This window comes from Danio aesculapii, chromosome 7 (assembly GCF_903798145.1).
Source record: "Danio aesculapii chromosome 7, fDanAes4.1, whole genome shotgun sequence".
NCBI lineage: Eukaryota > Metazoa > Chordata > Actinopteri > Cypriniformes > Danionidae > Danio > Danio aesculapii.
The window spans coordinates 50,239,260-50,258,198 of record NC_079441.1 but is presented as its reverse complement, the minus strand read 5'-3'; the positions used below and the strand labels follow the sequence as shown (position 1 = coordinate 50,258,198).

General features: G+C 36.8%; 1 protein-coding gene across 1 annotated transcript in view; it reads right to left on the bottom strand.

Moving 5' to 3' along the window:
* Positions 1-16,213, bottom strand: part of cgnl1 (cingulin-like 1) — a 70,287-nt gene extending 54,074 nt beyond the window's left edge. Inside the window, exons 1-7 of the mRNA XM_056462095.1 lie at positions 16,076-16,213; positions 10,602-12,246; positions 10,343-10,437; positions 7,457-7,562; positions 6,399-6,500; positions 5,923-6,071; positions 3,086-3,227 (exon numbers count right to left, since the gene is read on the bottom strand). Of these exons, the coding sequence (XP_056318070.1) occupies positions 3,086-3,227; positions 5,923-6,071; positions 6,399-6,500; positions 7,457-7,562; positions 10,343-10,437; positions 10,602-12,200 (2,193 nt within the window). The 5' untranslated portion in view covers positions 12,201-12,246; positions 16,076-16,213. The remainder of the gene's footprint in view (positions 1-3,085; positions 3,228-5,922; positions 6,072-6,398; positions 6,501-7,456; positions 7,563-10,342; positions 10,438-10,601; positions 12,247-16,075) is intronic.
* Positions 16,214-18,939: the final 2,726 nt, after the last annotated feature.

Sequence of the window (18,939 nt, the reverse complement as noted above, 5' to 3'; positions counted from 1 at the left end):
GCTTAGAGGTTCTGTAATCTAAGGCTGGAGTCTTAATTATGCTAACTATGCAAAGCAGACAGATCCTACAGATTACTGCAGTGTAAAATTTGCATGGGAAATATACAGCTTATGTGCCTCAAAGAAGTTGCACTACTGACCAAATGTCTGGGATAATTACAGGGCTCAGCATAATTGAGTACAGCCAATTTTGAAAATGAATATTTTTCTCCATTTCTCAGTGAATATAGGCAATGTGTTTTGGTGTTTTGGATTTACTAAACAGATATATTTATTAAAATAATATTTTTGTCACCAAACATATTCAGAAATTGAAAGACAATACAATTAAATTCAAGAAAAATATTGCAAAAAAAGTGGAAAACTACAAAACTAAAATTTTCCTTTTTTTTTTTTCTTGTCTTGATTTTTTTCTTTTTTAAATTAGCATTTAACAATTTTCTCTAACATATAAATGTTGGTGTACTATTTTTTGGACCATTATCATAAGTTATTTTGTTAGATAAGCTCCAGATTTGGCTTCAGTACCGACTAATCTAATGTATATGCACAAATATAATATTTTACAGCTTCCTATTAAAAATATGAATTAAAAAAAGAGATTTGTGAGGGGTATATTCATATACGCTGAGCACTGTACATCTCTTCATTTTCAGCACTTATTACTCCAGTTTTCAGGGTCATACGAACCTTTGCAAATCGTATGCTGATTTGATGTTCAAAACATGTCATATTATAATAAAGATGAAAACAGCCTTATAATTTGGTCAAAAGTATTCTGCATTTTTTGATAAAGTAGAAAAATAAAAGAGACAAAAATAAAAATATGGAAAATAGGGACATTTTTATAATTTAACATAACCGTTATTCAATAAAATACATTTTAAAATGTAATTTATTGTTAATAGCAATCATATCAATAACTAATAGTAATATTAATATCAATAATAAATAGTAACGGAGGGTTCCTGAAGGTTTCACAAAGTCAAATTTAAGACTTTAAGACCACCACGAATTAAATTTCAGACTTATAAATGGCTAAACCAGGGGTGCCTAAGCTTTTTCTTATGAAGAACCAAAAACTAAACTTGATTGAGGGTGGTGGGTCGGAGGTAAATATACCAAACTCTAAAGGTTTCAATGTAATTTCCTAATTTATTATTCTAATTTATGATCTAATTTATTATATTATTTATTTAATACAATAATTTATTACATTTAAAATACTTTTAATTTAAATTAATTATATTTAAAATAATTAAATCAATTCTTTAATTCTAATTAATGTAATAATTATACATTTTTGTAAATTGATAATGAACATTTTACAGTTAAAAAAAAAATATGAACAATTCTATTAATAACACTAAAAAAAGTCACACTATTTTGATGGTCTGTTTGTTGAATTTGAGTTACGTTGCATCTACATGCCAACTAATTCTCATTAGATTATAAGTAGACTATTAGGTTGGGGTTAGTGTAAGTTGACATGTACTTGCAAAGTTTCTTATAGTCAGTTAAATGTCTGTTGAAGGAGCAGTATCAACAGACAATAAGCAAACAGTCTACTAATACTCAAATGGACTATCAAAATAAAGTGTTAACCTAAAAAATACTCTTTGGCTTGATTCGCTTGCTGGTGTCTTCTGCAATGTCTGCTATTCATCAAGTGACTGTATTTATTTTTTATTTTTTAAATTTGATTCATTCACAACATTTAATTGAAACATTTAGTTTAATGCTTTTTTGTAGCTCAACAGTTAAAAACAAAAGTTATTTTAAATTAAAAATGACAATCTCTGTTAACGGCATCCCCCCCAAAATCCCCCATCATTCTCCCTCTCTTCTCAGATGGGATGGTGGGCCAAATCAAAGGTTATCATGGGCCAACTTTGGCCCGTAGGCCCTAGTTTGGGCATCTCTGGGCTAAACACTAAGGATTTTAAGTCCAAGTGGGGGAAAAAAAATTCAATTTGTTATTTCCTAGCCACACATTCGAAATAATGTATCAAAACAAGCAGACCTTAGCTGTATACATAGTTTTTCCACTTAACTTAAAAAAACTCTTTAAAAGCTAAATGTATGCACAATAGAGTGTTATAATATTAGTTATGAACAGTTTTGAGATGTATTGTTGGTGACTGCATGTGTGTAGGATTGATTGGGTAGCTTCACATAAAGGAAAATTAAGACCTGTCTAAAATGATTTCAGACCTACAAGACAATATTTTAGTGAATTTAAGACTTCTTAAGGCCTAAAACTTTGTTTTTGAAGTTTAAGACTTTGTAAGACCCCGCTGACACCCTGTATAGTCAGCATCATTAATCTAGTCTTTGTTGTTTCAAGATCTTTTAGAAGTCATTCTAATAGGCTGATTTGGTGCTCAACATTTATGGTTTTTAATGTTTACAATAATTGCACTTAAGTAGCACTTAATGTTTTTTGGAAATCGTATGACACATTAGTATGACACATTATTAAGGTTCTTAGATGACCATTCAAAATAACAGCACTGATACAGAAATCTTTTGCAAGGAATGAATAGACTGTCACATTTGATCAACTGTAATGGAAAAATACAAACGGTTTACTGAAAGTGTAACTACAGCAGGGGTGCCCAAACTTTTTCTAATAAATGGCCAAAAACTATTCTTGATTGAGGCTAGTGGGCCGAAGGTAAATATAGTTGCCATTGGTAAATTCCTAATTTATTTAATAATATTTTTTTAAACTAGAAAACATTGCTTTATATTAACTAATTACACTAGTTCTTGCCTTGATTTGCCCGCCGATGACTTCTGCATAGTCCTCTACCCATCGAGTAACAGTACATTTTTAAAAATCTGATTCATTTACAACATTTAAATGAAACGTTTCATTTCAGTTTGCTTTTTTGAAGCTAAAAAAAAAAACTAAGGTAACGTCAAATTAGAAATGCCATCATTCTCACTCTCCTCTCAGGTATGGTGGGTCAAATCAAAGGTTACAATGGGCCAACTTTGGGCATCTCTGATCTACAGTATACAATGTAGTTTCTGACTGTTTTAGTCATTTTAAAATGAGATGCTTTTCACTGTACATTACCTCCATCATGGCCTCTTTGTCTGTGCTGTCTATTTGAGATTGTTTGGCTCTATCCAACTCATCGTGCATCTCTGAGAGCTGGTCCTGCAGGTCTCGGATCTCAGTCTGGTACTGCTCTTTCTCCATTTTCACCTGGTAGAGTCTGATATACACAAACAAACACAAATACAGTCAGAATACCTGCATTCTGCAGTGAAACAATGCAGACATGTCTGGTAATCTGCTGAGCTCATGTCCATAAAACCCCTGCCAATTCAAATCATGATGTCACAAAGGACAGTTGACACCTTATTTTGACAACCGTAGATAAATCCCAGAATCTTGCATATCTGACGGTAGTGTACATTTTCACAGAGTTAGAAGGATTCACATCAGAGTTCACAAAGTTCACAAAGAACACACAAATGGCTCAAAAGCAGAAGCAAGGCCATGGTTTTAGCAAGCTTTTCTACACTGATATTGAAAAACAAATGTAGAATTTATTTAAACACAGAGTAACAGGAGTGGTAAACTGAATTTTCGGAATTACAATAATTAAATTTTTGTTGAAGGGTGTCACGGTGGCGCAGTGGGTAGCAATTCGCCTCACAGCAAGAAGGTCGCTGGTTCGAGCCCCAGCTGGGTCAGCTGGCATTTCTGTGTGGAGTTTGCATGTTCTCCCCGTGTTGGCGTGGGTTTCCTCCAGGTGCTCCGGTTTCCCCCACAGTCCAAACACGTGAGCTATAGGGGAACGGATTTACTAAATTGGCTGTAGTGTATGAGTCTGTGAATGAGGGTGTATGGGTGTTTCTCAGTACTGGGTTGCATCCATTGCGTAAAACATATGCTGGATAAGTTGGCGGTTCATTCCACTGTGGCGACCCCTGATTATTTAAGGGTCTAAGCGAAAAAAAAATGAATGAATGAATGTTATTCTACACACACACACACACACACACACACACACACACACACACGAAAAAATGATGCAGGATCTACATTCAAACAGGTTTCACTCTTGTTATTTTTTTCTTACATCAAGTCAACTATCATGCCAACTGCATTGACCCCTCTGACCTTCTGGATAGGTGGGATGTCTATCATTATCCCATTTGAAATTTCATTCATTCATTCATTCATTCATTCATTCATTCATTCATTTTCTTTTCAGCTTAGTCTCTTTATTAATCTGGGGTCACCACAGTGGAATGAACCGCCAAATTATCCAGCATATGTTTTTCACAGCGGATGCCCTTCCAGCTGCAACCCATCACTGAAAAAAACCCATCCACACTCATTCACACACATGCACTATGGACAATTTAGCTTACCCAATTCACCTATACCACATGTCTTTGGACTTCTGGGGGAAACCGGAGCACAAGGAGGAAACCCATGCGAACACGGGGAGAACATGTACATATATTCATTTATTCATTTATGCAAATCTCTGTTCATAGCTAATACAACCTGTATATAATGTTGATAGTACATCCATCTGTAAATATCACCATAGTTTTTCTATAACTGCACTTTATAACTTATACCTGTATCCTGCACTTGCTGCTGTTGCACTGCTGGTTAGACCTAAACTGCATTTCGTTGCCTTGTACTTGTACATGTGTAATGACAATAAAGTTGAATCTAATCTAAAAAAAAAAAAAAAATCTAAACATGCAAACTCAACACAGACGAGGCTCGAACCAGCGACCTTCTTGCTGTGAGGCAAACGTGCTACCCACTGTGCCTTCCATTTGAAACTTCTACAATGAAAATACTTTACAGAATATGGAAATATTTACAGAATAGTGCCACTGGTTAGCTTAGTTTGTTGCTAAGCTAACCCGCTAATGACATGTTTACCCAAATGCAAATGAGATGCATTTCATTCACGTTGGTACTGTAGAGTGGCTGACTGTTGTATTGGAAACCTTGTAATCAACACTTAACAAGGAAATTGTACTATGTAGTCACTATGTCAGAGTTTATTCAGCAAATGCATTTCCATCTCCCATTATACACATCAAATGCTTCGAAACAATAAATCATTTAGTAAAGCACTTGGTTCAATTGATTCAAAGCTTTGAAAAACTTTGCATCTCTCATCAGTATTTCAAAATGAGAATTAACACATGATGATGGAAATGACGCGAAAATCTAAATGCGATGCATACTGGCTCACTTTGGCTCACTGGGAAGTATTACAATTCAGTAAAATATAATGGATTTTGGAACACTTTAGTGTAATTTATGTGGATTTTATTCTCCTGTTATTGCAAAACAATATCTTCCAACTTGATGGCTCAGTCATCCAACGGTGGCTCAGTAGTTAGCACTGTCGCCTCACAGCAAGAAGGTTACTGGTTCGAGTCCCAGCTGGGCCAGTTGGCATTCATGTATGGAGTTAGTACGTTCTCCCTGTGTTGACGTGGGTCAGCACAGGGAAAACATACAAACACAAGCACTATAGGTGAATTGGGTAAACTAAATTGGCTTTAGTGTATGAGTATGTGTGTGATTGTGAGAGTGTATGGGTATTTCCCAGTACTGGGTTGTGGCTGGAAGGGCATCTGTTAAGTAAAACATAGTTGGCGGTTCAACCCACTGTGGCGATCCCTGATAAATAAGGGACTAAGCCGAAGGAATATTAATAAATGAAAATTTTGTCATAGTGTATGAGTGCGTGTGTGAATGTGAGAGTTTATGGGTGTTTCGCATTACACAAAAGTGGTATGTGACACTTTCAAGAAACAAGCCTGAAATTGTATTCTTGTATTAATGTATTCCATTAATCGCCATTTTATTGACAACTTTGAAAATGATTTCATATAATGGTTCTGTGTGAATCAGTGTCTTACTCATCCACTGTAGTGCGCAGGTCAGCCTCTGTTTTACTCAGCTTGTCTCTCAGTCTGCTGCACTCGGCTTGACTCTGCTCCAGCTCTCTCCTCAAGTCCTTCACTCCTGCTCCCGCCTTCAGCTGCATCTCGCTCAGATCACTGCGCTTCTGCCGGCGGGACGTAATCAGAAACGACAGTGAGGACATGAATTGACAGTAACCTTACTAAACCTTTCAAATAATTGTCTGTCTGAGACACAGGGAGTCTTATTTTGGATCTAAGGCCCAAGTAATTGGTTAATTTGATTATTGAACTTAAAGGGTGATAGGAGTGGGATTTTCGGTCAACATGGAAGCTTCTAACCGACTGACTAAACAGACAGAGCAAGGGTCCAAGGTACAGTTGACAAGTTAAAGCAGCACAGGTATTAGTAGAGAGAGAGAGAGAGAGAGAGAGAGAGAGAGAGAGAGAGAGAGACGGAGAGGGAGAGATACCTTGCTCTCATTCTCAAGCTGTTTCTTAAGATCAGCGATTTCTTTTTCCAGTTCTGCTTTCTGCTCCTGAAGAGCTTTAGCCTGCGCTGAAAGGTCTGGAGACTGAGAAAGAGAAACATTTATATCCAACTGAGCTCTTTTCAGCACTGGTCATAAATATGGTCACGTATAAATATTCACGTTCAAGCAGAATAAGAACAGCAGATATAATAACCTGTCAGAATCATAATATTTCAAAAGCTAATCATTTATAATGCTTACTCACTGCATGCAGTTTTTTATATACAATATTTCAAGATTGTGTACATGTGAGTGCTAAAAAATAGATCACATGAAAATTAAAGGCAGCACTTTACAATAAGGTTGTATTAATGTTAGTTAATGCATTTACTAACATGAACGTACAATGAACAATGCATTTATTACAGTATTTGTTCATGTTAGTTAACGTTAGTTAGAGAATCTCAACGAGTAGTTGTTTGGATTTTAATAATGCATTAGTAAATGTGATTAATAAATGCTCATACTTAGTTCATGCTAGTAAATACAACAACTAATGAATTTTTTAAAAATAAAATGTGTCCAAGATAAAATAATAAAACAGTAATAGTAATAAATAAACAGTAATAAAACAATATTAAGGTCACACTTTATTTTGATAATCCGTTTGTTGAATTTAAATTACATGCCAACTAATTCTCATTAGATTATAAGTAGACTGTTAGGTCGGGGTTAGTGTAAATTGACATGTACTTGCAAAGTTTCTTATAGTCAGTTAAATGTCTGTTGAAGGAGAGTAAGCGGACAGTCTACTAATACTCAAATAGACCATCAAAATAAAGTGTTACAATAATAATTTAATATAAAAGAAATCAAAGCATAGCTATATGGTGTTATTTTGGTCACTTATGTTAAAACACTAGCTCTGCCTATGCAGAATAAATAACCTCAGCCAGCCTTTATACTTTCTCCAAGAGATAGACTAAGTCTCTCTCATAAGAGGCTCACGGTCTTAGCTGTTTGTTGAACCCAATTACAATGCCACAACAACGGCTCACTTTGTTGTCGCTTTGCACGTTCCCAGCAGCCCGTGACTTCAAGGTCTGGATTTTTTCAAACACCAGGTTGACCTTCCTCTTGGTTGTGTCGTCATTATCATTGCTCCTGCAAAACAAGAAAGCAAGTGCTCAGCATTTATTTGGATGCATTCTTTTTCCCTCAGCCAAAATGTGTGTGTTTGTGCGAGTGTGTGTGAATCCAGACTGGATCAGAATATAATCCCTGACATTTCTCAGAAAAAAAAAAATCAGTCTGGCTCTCTGCCTGTGTGGAGAGTACGGAGTGCTCAAGCTTTGAAGTGTCACCTTATGACCTGCCCACCCTAATTGCTGCCGTCTTGTAACAAGTCACATGTTTGGAAATGTGTGTCTGAACACGGACGTGGGATGCCCGCATGTTCCCAGGGCACTCAAGTGATGCATCAGGGAAAAGCACAGAACATTGGGTTACAGCCATGCATATGCAGCATTCACAATTACAGGAGAAACCAAAAGACCAGCACCGCCTCTCTTTCAAACATATGCACACCTCCCACAGGGCAGACTGTTATTAACGGTTTCATGACGCAAGTTGCTGATGGACGTGTCAATCCAAAACACTGCTGAAGACGATAATGAACTTGGTGCATCTATGGTACGTGCCGTTAAATGGTAATAAACCACTACCTCTGGAAGATTTTTGTCTCCAGAGCTGGTTAATAAAGCTTGCCATTGACCATCAGATATCTGATCCTAGATCTCACAGACACTGGCGTATAATCCGCTGGCCTCACCTCCCTCCATATGAGGAATGCAGAGAGGGCGGGACTTCAAGAATATGGAGTTGAGGGAGGGCAGGTTTCAGCTACTCACTAGAGCAGTCGGGCACCTACAGCATGTGTTTGAAGCTGTGCAGTGATCAAGCAGGATTAAACCAAGGCAGGAAACAGCTCTGCTTTGGGTGGATATTTTGTTCTTGGAGAGAAACTGAATTTTTTGGCAATGGGCTCAAATCATTTTTTAGTGGTCTGCAACATCTACAACACTTCTTTTTCTATTTTTTGAAAAGGTTATCAGGCCAAATATGACTTACAGTTTGGATTGCTGCGAGAGGTTACAGGAGTTTTAGAGGAGTTTTTTAGGTGAAATAGAAATGTGGGAGTTGAGGTTTTACGATACTGTACACAAAGGAAAATAAAAAATGTAAGGGAGGTGAAATTCTTGTAATGTTATCAATATATGTCAGACTATGTGGAAACCACCTTAAATTCAAAGAAAAAACTTCTTTCTGAGAAACATTTTAACTTTTTGGGTAGAAAACAACCCAAAACTGCCATTGGTATAACTTGGCATTAAAGTAAAAAACAACAGTCTTGCAGACCAAAGCAGGATTAACGTTGGGCATTTTGGTAAAATATATTTAAGACTTTTAAATAAACAATTCATGATATGTTGATGTTTATATTATAAGGTGTCAGGGGGTAATCAAGCAATTATTCCCCTTGTTTAACAAACATATTGAGCATAGATCCATATTCAGAACTGTGCACATTTATACTTATAAGTATAAACAGATACCTATCATTTTTCATTATAATATGATACTAAACTATTATTATAATACTAATATGAAATATAATAATAAAAAATATCACTTAATGAGGTGGTGCAGTGGCGCAGTAGGTGGTGCTGTCGCCTCACAGCAAGAAGGTCGCTGGTTCGAGCCCCAGCTGGGTCATTTGACGTTTCTGTGTGGAGTTTGCATGTTCTCCCTGCATTCGCGTGGCTTTCCTTCGGGTGCTCCGGTTTCCCCCACAGTCCAAAGACATGCGGTACAGGTGAAATGGGAAGGTTAAATTTTCCGTAGTGTACGTGTGTGAACGAGTGTGTATGGATGTTTCCCAGAGATGGGTTGCAGCTGAAAGAGCATCCGCTGCGTAAAACATATGCTGGATAAGTTGGCGCTTCATTCCTCTGTGGCGACCCCAGATTAATAAAGGGACTAAGCCGAAAAGAAAATGAATGAATGAATGAATGAATGAATGAATGAATGAATGAATGAATGAATGAATGAATGAATGGATCACTTAATGATATTGGTCTATTTACACTGCCTGACAAAAGTCTTGCCATCCTTTCAAGTTTTAGAAACAACAAATAATAAGTTGACTTCTATTTGATCATTTGGTATGAGAAATGGCTTATATGAAAGGCAAAGGCCTCTAGATTACGCTTATTTTACCAAAATAAAATATGATCATGCCTTGATTTTTAATTATTTTGAACTTTGATGTGGAGGCTAAAGTATGAGAATTTGCCCTCTACTGTGGTTTGTAATGTAATGGGCAGCACAAATGTCTTGATTCCTCAGGCTGTTGATTTTGCCATCCACACAGATCTCTCGTACGCTCCTATATTGAAATGTAACCCCAATCCATGATTTTTCCTTCACCAAACTGATTTCTTTGAGAATCTTGGTTCCATGCGGGTTCCAGTCGGTCTTCTGCAGTATTTGTGATGATTGGGATGCAGTTCAACAGATGGTTCTTCGGAAAAATCTACCTTGTGCCCCTTTTCCAAATGATCAACTAGAAGTCAAGTTATTATTTGTTGCTCTTACAACTGGGATCGATGACAAAACTTTTTTCAGGTAGAGTATACATTATTATTTTTTTAAGCCCATGCATACATATGATTCCCTAAATACTTATTTTAATAACTTTGACATACTGCAACAGCACTAAGATATACAAGTACAAGACTCATTATCAGGAGGTACTAATTTTAAATTGGCTTGGATCAGATCGAGGACATCCCTCCTGTTTAGTAATCGCTCTGAACAAAAGATCTGTTTGTTGATATTATGTTTAACAAACTCATACAAAGTGATATGTAAAGTGCGCTCACCCATCTTTGAGGTAACTGAATAATATCTGCTTGGCAGTCTCTTCATTTGTTTGTTGTGAAAGCTCTTGTTGACCTTTTAGAAGATCAGGTGTCACCTACAGACAGACAGACAGCAGACAGAAAGAAAGAAAGAAAGAAAGAAAGAGAGAAAGAAAGAAAGAAAGAAAAGGAGTGTTCAAACATCAGTGCATAAATATACATTTCTCAGTAATAGTGTGCATATATTGTAAAAGCAAAGACAGAACTTGTCTGTTCATACCTGAGCATCCACTTCAGTACTTGACGTTTTACCGATGACAGAACGACGAGAAATCGATCCTGTTGTCACACTTGAAAAGCACTTTACACTCTGTGATGGTTTGGCCTCTTCATTCTTGTTCTCTACAGGTGTCACAGAAGGACGACTTTCTGGATTCTTGTACCCCAAAATAGCAGCTGAAGAGTTAGAAACTGTCCCCTGTGGTGAGCCTGGAGCACTTTTCACTTGTGTTGTGTTTCTTAGGCTAATCCTTGGACCAGTAGTGGAAGTTGGTGACACAGGGGAGCTCTTCACTCCACCGCCCTTCTGCAGGAGCAGTGATGGGCGAAGCAGATGCTCGGTGGACCTGCCTCTATTTCGGGAAACTTCATCCAAGTAGTCAGAGTCACCGTCAAGACTAAATGGTAAGGCACTGTCAACACTACGGGAACGCTTGCGGTCTTCTGGGTTCAGTCGATTCCTCCGCCCTGACCGTCCCCTGCGTTGCTGAGTCTCTTTGCTGTCAAACTTCTTGATAAGTTCATCCACACCAGGGATGGAACCAGTATCAATGTCCCGCCCTGTGCCAGGCAGGAAAGGGATGTAACGCCGGTTCTCATGGCGGTTGATACTCTCTGAATAAAGCTGCTCCAATTGGTCTTCCTTGGTTGGTGTGGTGGAGCCCACAGAGGAGTTTCTGGAGGAAGAAGTCTGTAGCACCGGGCCACTGGAGTCAAAACGACGTAAGGGCAGCACATCCGGCTCACGACGGCTTCGCTCCAGACTGGAGTTGGCACTACTCACTGAGCTGGGAGGTCTAGATGAAGCCCTGGTCTGGTCACTGGGCTTGCTGGCTATTGTAGATGGCTGAGGAACTGGAAGGCGTTTTGAGGGCTGCGACTGAGTCTGGTAGGGCACTGGATTCTTGAAAGGTGCCTTAACCTGAGACTGTGCTTGAACCTGGGGTTTGACCTGAGGCTGGGTCTGAACTTGGTCTTTGGTTGGACCTCTTTGAGGACGGCTATCGAACGGGAGTGTCTGGGGACGAACTTGAGGTTGGGCATGTCCCCTGTCATCTGGTAAAAATGGTTCTGGAACTAGGCTGGAGGATCTGGCTTGGCTAACAACTGGGGAATTGGTTCTGGGTTGGGGTCCCGGGTAGGGGTTTCGAATTTCAACTTCAGGTAAACTTTGAAAGCTGGCAAGAGTATTGCTCTCAGGATCATATGGCTTGAGAAGCTCTGGATGCTTTTGGAAGTTTAAAAGACTGGATTGCTTTTTAGGATCTGAACTTCCATTGTGAGGACCTCCATAGACCTTTTGTGACATAAAATCCATATATGGACCATCACATAGATCCTTTCTGGCCTCTTTGAAATCATATTCATCGTAATTAAATGGGCTTTCAGAATCAGCATATCCATTATTGTTTTGAGGGACTGCATATGGGTTTGGCCCTCTCTCCTGGTTATTGAGGACCACATAGGGGTGTCCATCTATGCCTTGAACTCTGATACTGAGGCCATAGGTACCATTGCTTTGGCCCCTTGAACGGGAAGGCTGTGCATAGGCTTGTGATATTCCAGTGTTTGGCATGCCACCAACTCTGTACGACTCCATCAGGAACACTGAAACAACCAAATCCCTCTGTCTGGATAAGGCTCACCTATGCAAACAAAGCCATAATCTCATTATTACACAAGTAGTTTACAGCATCTTTGCATTTCTAAAATGCCATAATGATACTGTCAGACAATTTGATTACATACACTACACAGTTTGTTACCGTTTTCAGACCTGAATAGTCATTCTGCTAAATTTGTGTGGCCAGGCTTTTTAGACCTCCAGCTAAACTCAAAGTAAACACACAAATCATGTTTGAAAAAAAATCTAGGAGAAAAAACAATTTTAAACTGATACATTGCTAAGGCTTTGGAATTTATACTAAAGCAAAGATGGACTTGGCACGTGCCACAATCCTTGTTGTTATTTCAGTGAATTTGGGATAGAAAAACTGATGAAATGGTGACTTGGAGTTTCTGACACCTTTACAAACAGTGCAATTACAACTTACTTAACAAGAGCATGGGAAGCATGCAAAAAGTTAAGTAACTGCAGTTTCAGCCTGGTCCCAGACTTTATAACCTCAAGCGCATTATAATTGCTGACTAAAGCTAACTGTGGGTTGTATCCAAACAAAAACAAACACTTGGAAAAAAGGCAATGGTGTCACTGTGCAGTATGAGGGCTGTGTTAAAAAGATAAGCAGAGAGAAAAAGAGAAGATGACAGATTTTATATTCATTATTTATATTGTTTACACTAATAATTTTTCATAATTTATGAGCAAAATATTACAAGCTATTGCACGGATGCAGAAAAAACATGATTAACAGATTTATAAAATCTCAATCACTGGGATCTCATCAGTCTTGAAAGTACAATGTTTTACACTGCATTTTATTTAAATGTGTTTTTTTATTTTTATGTTACACCTGTAATTATTTGTTTTTGAACAGTGTTTTACATTTTATTAATACTTTATATTCCTACATTCTTCTTAATCAAACATTTGCCATGAAGTTCTAAATAAAGGGTGAAATATGATCACATACAGTATGAATGAGTACATTTGAGTATATACTTAAATGTAATAAAAGAAATAGTCTCTTACATGTGGTCTCTTATATATATATATATATATATATATATATATATATATATATATATATATATATATATATATATATATATATATATATATATATATAGGGCTGCACGATTAATTGAAAAGTGATTGAGATCTTAATTCGACTCCTTACAGGATCTTAATCTAGCATCTCTAAGATGCAGCCAATTATATTTTCAAGTTCAGGAGAGAAAGGCAGGTGCACAAGTCTTCACATTGCTTTATATACATTGCTCAGCAATGTGGACACCTCTAAATGGTGTTGAAAGCGTCACAAACTGTATTTATAGGGTATAATTCACCCCAAAATGTCATTTCTTTCTTCATGTACATTAAAATGATCATTTCACATTTTAGAGTTATGATTACGATAAGCATTTGATATGTTTTTTCTTTCAAAGTGAACACAGAGTGTTGTGCATGTTTAAAACAATTAACAGTGTCAGTATAACTACTCTAGCTTATGTTCAATATAATGCAAGAGGGAATCTGATAATGACAATCTCTTGTTTCACCAATGAAAAAATGGCCTAATAATGTTGTCAATGACAGATTGCAAGCAAATGTCATAATAATTCAGCTTCAGAATTATGAATAGTTGTATACTGATGTCTTTACTTTACTGTGGATTAACGACAAGGACATATTTAAGGTCTATTCAAGTTCACCATTCCAATTCTATGCAAAATTTAGCATTTTAACCAACAATGGACCTACATATAGGCCTAATATTATTATTGCTTATCTTACTATATGTTTGAGAAATAACAATTATAATAGGCTACTCATATTAACCTTTATTTTACATCTACAGAATTATGAGAAAATCATGATCTCATCTTTTTAAGCAAAAAAAAAAAAATCTCATTTTAGTTAGAATCATGCAGCCCTACTGAATTTTCAGAAATGGTACTGTATAGTGATATTAATCATTATGAGGACATGAGATGAATTATATTGTAATATGAGTTTTTTGTCATATCGCCTACCCCTAAAGTAAATAAAGTGCAGTGTCAAAGCCGTTTCATGCAATTTGGTTCTTCGAGTACACCCTCAAAAAAACTGTAGCTGCACTCATATACGTGTTTGTCAGTGTCATCACGCCTCAATTCATTCCAAAGAACTTTAATGACATACAAAATGAGCAACAGCATTGTGTCTAAAGAATGGCAAAACACAAAGCTGAAAAAATATCACCTCAGTACAGGCTTCACGCCATGCAACAGGCTATTATCAGCTTCCTCTGGACCCCACTGATAACATCCTTACACCTCAAACCAACAAAAGATTGCATGAGTCATATTGATGTCTTTTATTGCAATGGCAAATGGCATGATCATAGTATGCGATGTATTACAGTGCATGCAACCTGTGAGATCCCCGAGGGCTTAACAATAAGGAAAACAAAGACAAATCGGTTCATTTTCAATGGGCATGTAAAGAATCTCCCCAATGAAGAATGAAGGTGACACTAAGGAAAGCATACGATTGGAAGGCTCGTCTTGAGGCCAAATAGGACAACAAAAACACAAAATGAACACCGGTAATAAAGCAAGAATCTAAAGGAAAAATCCCTCTCATTGGCTGCCACACTCAAGAGAGCAAAAAAAACCTCAAACTTTCCAGCCCCACAAAGGGGGATGAGAAAGAACAATAAGAGCAAGTTAAAAAGCGGCAAGCCCCTTTATCCACAAGGAACAGAGCTTTGGTGCAGAAAAAGGGATATGACACAATAGCCTTATTCAGTCACTGTATCACATGTACTATGTGCAGAGGGACTCAATGGTGTTAATGTAGCTCCCTTCCTCTCATTGTGCCAACTGGAAACATGTAGCTCTGACGGGGAAGTAAACACGGGCTGTGCAAACTCTTGCAGCATGGCCTCCACCTGCATTCTAACTTTTCCAAGGAGTTTCCTGGTACAATTGTAGTACTCAGACTACCTATTTGTAAACTCTATGACTAATTCAGACCAAAAACAAGGTTAGAACTCCAATACCAATAATAATAATAATAATAAAGAAGAAAAAAGAAAAAAAAAAAAAAGAAAATGTTCAACAAAAAGGTTTACTGATAATCATTCTCAAGATGACTGAGTAAACACTATAACTCTGTCAATAGGGATAACATGAGTAACTCAGTCATCAACTACAGTGAACTTTGCTTTTACTAAGACAGTTTCAACAGAATTAAGTCATATTATGGTTTTCTGCACAGTATGGTAGATCTGATCATATTGCATAACATGACCATTTACTTTGGAAATTATGCAAACAATTGAACAAAATGAACACACAGTTAGCAAAATTGTAGTAGCTATGTTTTCGGCACATTTACTTAAATTTGTACAGCTTTACTGCTGTGGTAAAACTATAGATGGTGTTGCAAAACCATGGTTAATTTGGGGTACCATAATGGACCATGGTGGCCACAAATTAACTATGGTTTTGCAATCTAACCATAGTTTTACCATGGTAATTTTAGAAAAACTGTGGTTAAACAAATGTAAGTCAAAGCGCCAAAAACATGGTTACTATACTTTTACTACGAAAAAAAACATGGTTAAATTTCACACAAACACTGACTGTACCAAAAGATGCTCCAAGCGTTGCATGAGCAGTTTTAATATCCTGTATTTACCATACTGTACATGGAAATACCCGAGTGTGTACTCATTAAAGTTTTGGTAACTTTCTCAGTGTTTTTTTAAACTTCAGCGTACCTACTACCAAGCTGCTCCAAGAGTAGCGGAGACCCCCACACCTTTTCGTAAATAAAAACCATAAACACAAAAAAGCAGCTCTTACCGCTGTTTGTTGTTTATCCCCAATATGCGTTTGTTTGTTGGTCAAGCTCTGTAAACAGCTGTGACACAAAGCGAAAGCTCCATCTCTCACTTGCTCAAAGTCACTTGTTGCACGTCTTGTTTTCAGACTAGTTTTGCTTCAAGCACACGGGCTGTTGAGGAGCGTGAAGCCCCGCCCACACCCATTAATCGCCCCGCCCAGCCGCCCAGCCTGATTCGCGATCAGCTGATCCGCTCTACATGACGGCCGATCATAGCTAATTTCCCATTTCACCTGATCTCAAGACACAAAGCGCAGAAACTGGGTGTAGGCCATACAAGCCCTTGTGCTTCGAGTATCGGTGAAATCAAGGGTTTTCATGTGACATGAGATTTCATGTGATTTGAATTTATTTTTCTTCGTGTTGTCCAGGGACTGGAAAAAAACAAAACCTTTTTGTTTGTTTGTTTTTGTCTGTTTGTGTTTGTTTTGTTTTCCAGGGTTAAGCAATAGTTCAAAGTCTATCAAGTGTTTAGAACGAATCTATCTATCTATCTATCTATCTATCTATCTATCTATCTATCTATCTATCTATCTATCTATCTATCTATCTATCTATCTATCTATCTATCTATCTATCTATCTATCTATCTATCTATCTATCTATCTATCTATCTAATATGATATAAAGCAGGCATATTGTAAAAGCTCAGAGTTCAGAAGTTCATTTATTTATCTTTAATTTTTTCACATGGTTTGAGAAGGATAAAAAGTCTGTTTACTGATGTTTTGTCAGGCCTATAGAAATAGATTTTCTATGTAAAAATGTGAAGCCGTGTACTGCTGTACATTTCTTTACTCTTGTAATTAGTTCAAACTGTCCTACCTGGCCAAACTGTCACAGATTTTTTTTATATATATATTAGAAACAACAAAAATTATACAATTCTAACAAGACATCCAAATAAAAATTAGAGTAAAATAAAATTTTAAGTTTAATTTTACATTTCAGATATAAAACCAAAAAATAGTTAGCTTTAATATACCTCCACAATGTCAGTACATGTAAGACATATAGCAAACAAGTTCACTATTGAATAAGTTGAAGAGCAAGACTGGCAGCGCCATCTAGTGAGAAAGCAACTGGATACAGGATATTTGCATAATGCAAATTACTCACTGACTCTCAAAGAGATGTGAAACACACATTTTACTGTCTTTACTCTGCTAGAAAAACTGATAGTAGCAAACGTTATAATATATACAAAACAAGCCATATAAAGAATATAAAATACAAAAGAAAAAGCGAACATTCGACAAATGTAGGCTACTCACAATGAATAAGCTACTGATATGAAAAGCCTGCTGTCTGAATGTGTGCAGCTTCAGCACAGGTTTGATAAATGCATGACTGTTCTTCCACTGTATAGCTCGCAAGCTATCTGCTGGTGACCGTTTAAGAAGCTGTGTGCTTTTCCTTTAGTGAGGGAAAACAGTTAGCCTCAGTTTCATCTTTCTTAATATGAGAAGAAAAAGTATGGGTCACCTTAGCACTACAGCCATAGTAAAAACTACAGGACAATCACTGAGCAACCATGTTTGCTTTTTATGTGTGAATACATATAAAATAATACTTTATTTTAGTTTTAATTAAAAAAGATAAAAATTATATATATAGAATCCACTCAAAAGAGACAAGTAATGAGTTACTCAGCTTTGTCGTTTCCAAATTTGCCTTTAAAATGTGCGAAGGCAAAATAATTTTACCTCACCAAGGCAGGGGCATTTTCTCAGTATTTCCTAAAATATTTTTTTTTCTCAGGAGAAAGTCTTATTTCTTTTTCTTTGTCTGAAATAAATGCAGTTTTAATAATAAAAAAAAGAATAAAGAAAGAGAGAAAGACATTTATGGTCAATGTAATTAGCCCAGTATGCATGCATGTCTATAGTGCTCAGCATAATTGAGTACACCCCAATTTGAAAATGAATATTTTTCTCCATTTCTCAGAAATATTTCATTTCATTTTCTTTTCAGCTTAGTCCCTTTATTAATTTGGAGTAGCCACAGCAGAATGAACCGCCAACTTATCCAGCATATGTTTTACGTAGCAGATTCCCTTCCAACTGCAACCCATCACTGGGATACACCCATACACACTCATTCACACACATACACTACGGTCAATTTAGTTAATTCAGTTCCCCTATTGCGCATGTGTTTGGACTGTGGGGGAAACCGGAGCACCAGGAGGAAATCCATGCGAACACAGGGAGAACATGCAAACTCCAGACAGAAATGCCAACTGACTCAGTCGAGTCTCAAACCAGCGATCTTCTTGCTGTGAGGCGATTGTGATACCCACTGCGTCACCATGATGCCCTTCTTAGTAATTATAGGCAATGTATTTTGATGCATTTAAACAAAACAAATTTATTAAACAGATATATTTATTAAAATAACATTTTAGTCATTAGAAATTAAAAGATAATACAATTAACTTCAAGCAAAATATGGCAAAACAAAATTACAACCTACAAAATCTCAACTAATTTTTTTACTTTTTTTGCTTCTCTTGATTTTTCCTCTTTTTAAAATCTGTATTTAATATTTTTCTATAATATATAAATTTGGGTGTACTAGTTTCATGGTGGCACAGTGGGTAGCACGATCGCCTCATAGCAAGAAATTACTGTATATTTTACAGTGAAGATATACATACAATTCTGTAAATACATACACAGCAAAATAAATGGCGTTATACAGTATTTTTGCTGTAACTGATTTACAGTACAGTACTGGTGATCTGCTGCCTGTAAGTTACTGTAGATTCTACAGGAAAATGTTAACAGTGTTGGAAAATGTGTTGAAAAAAACTTTTATTTCT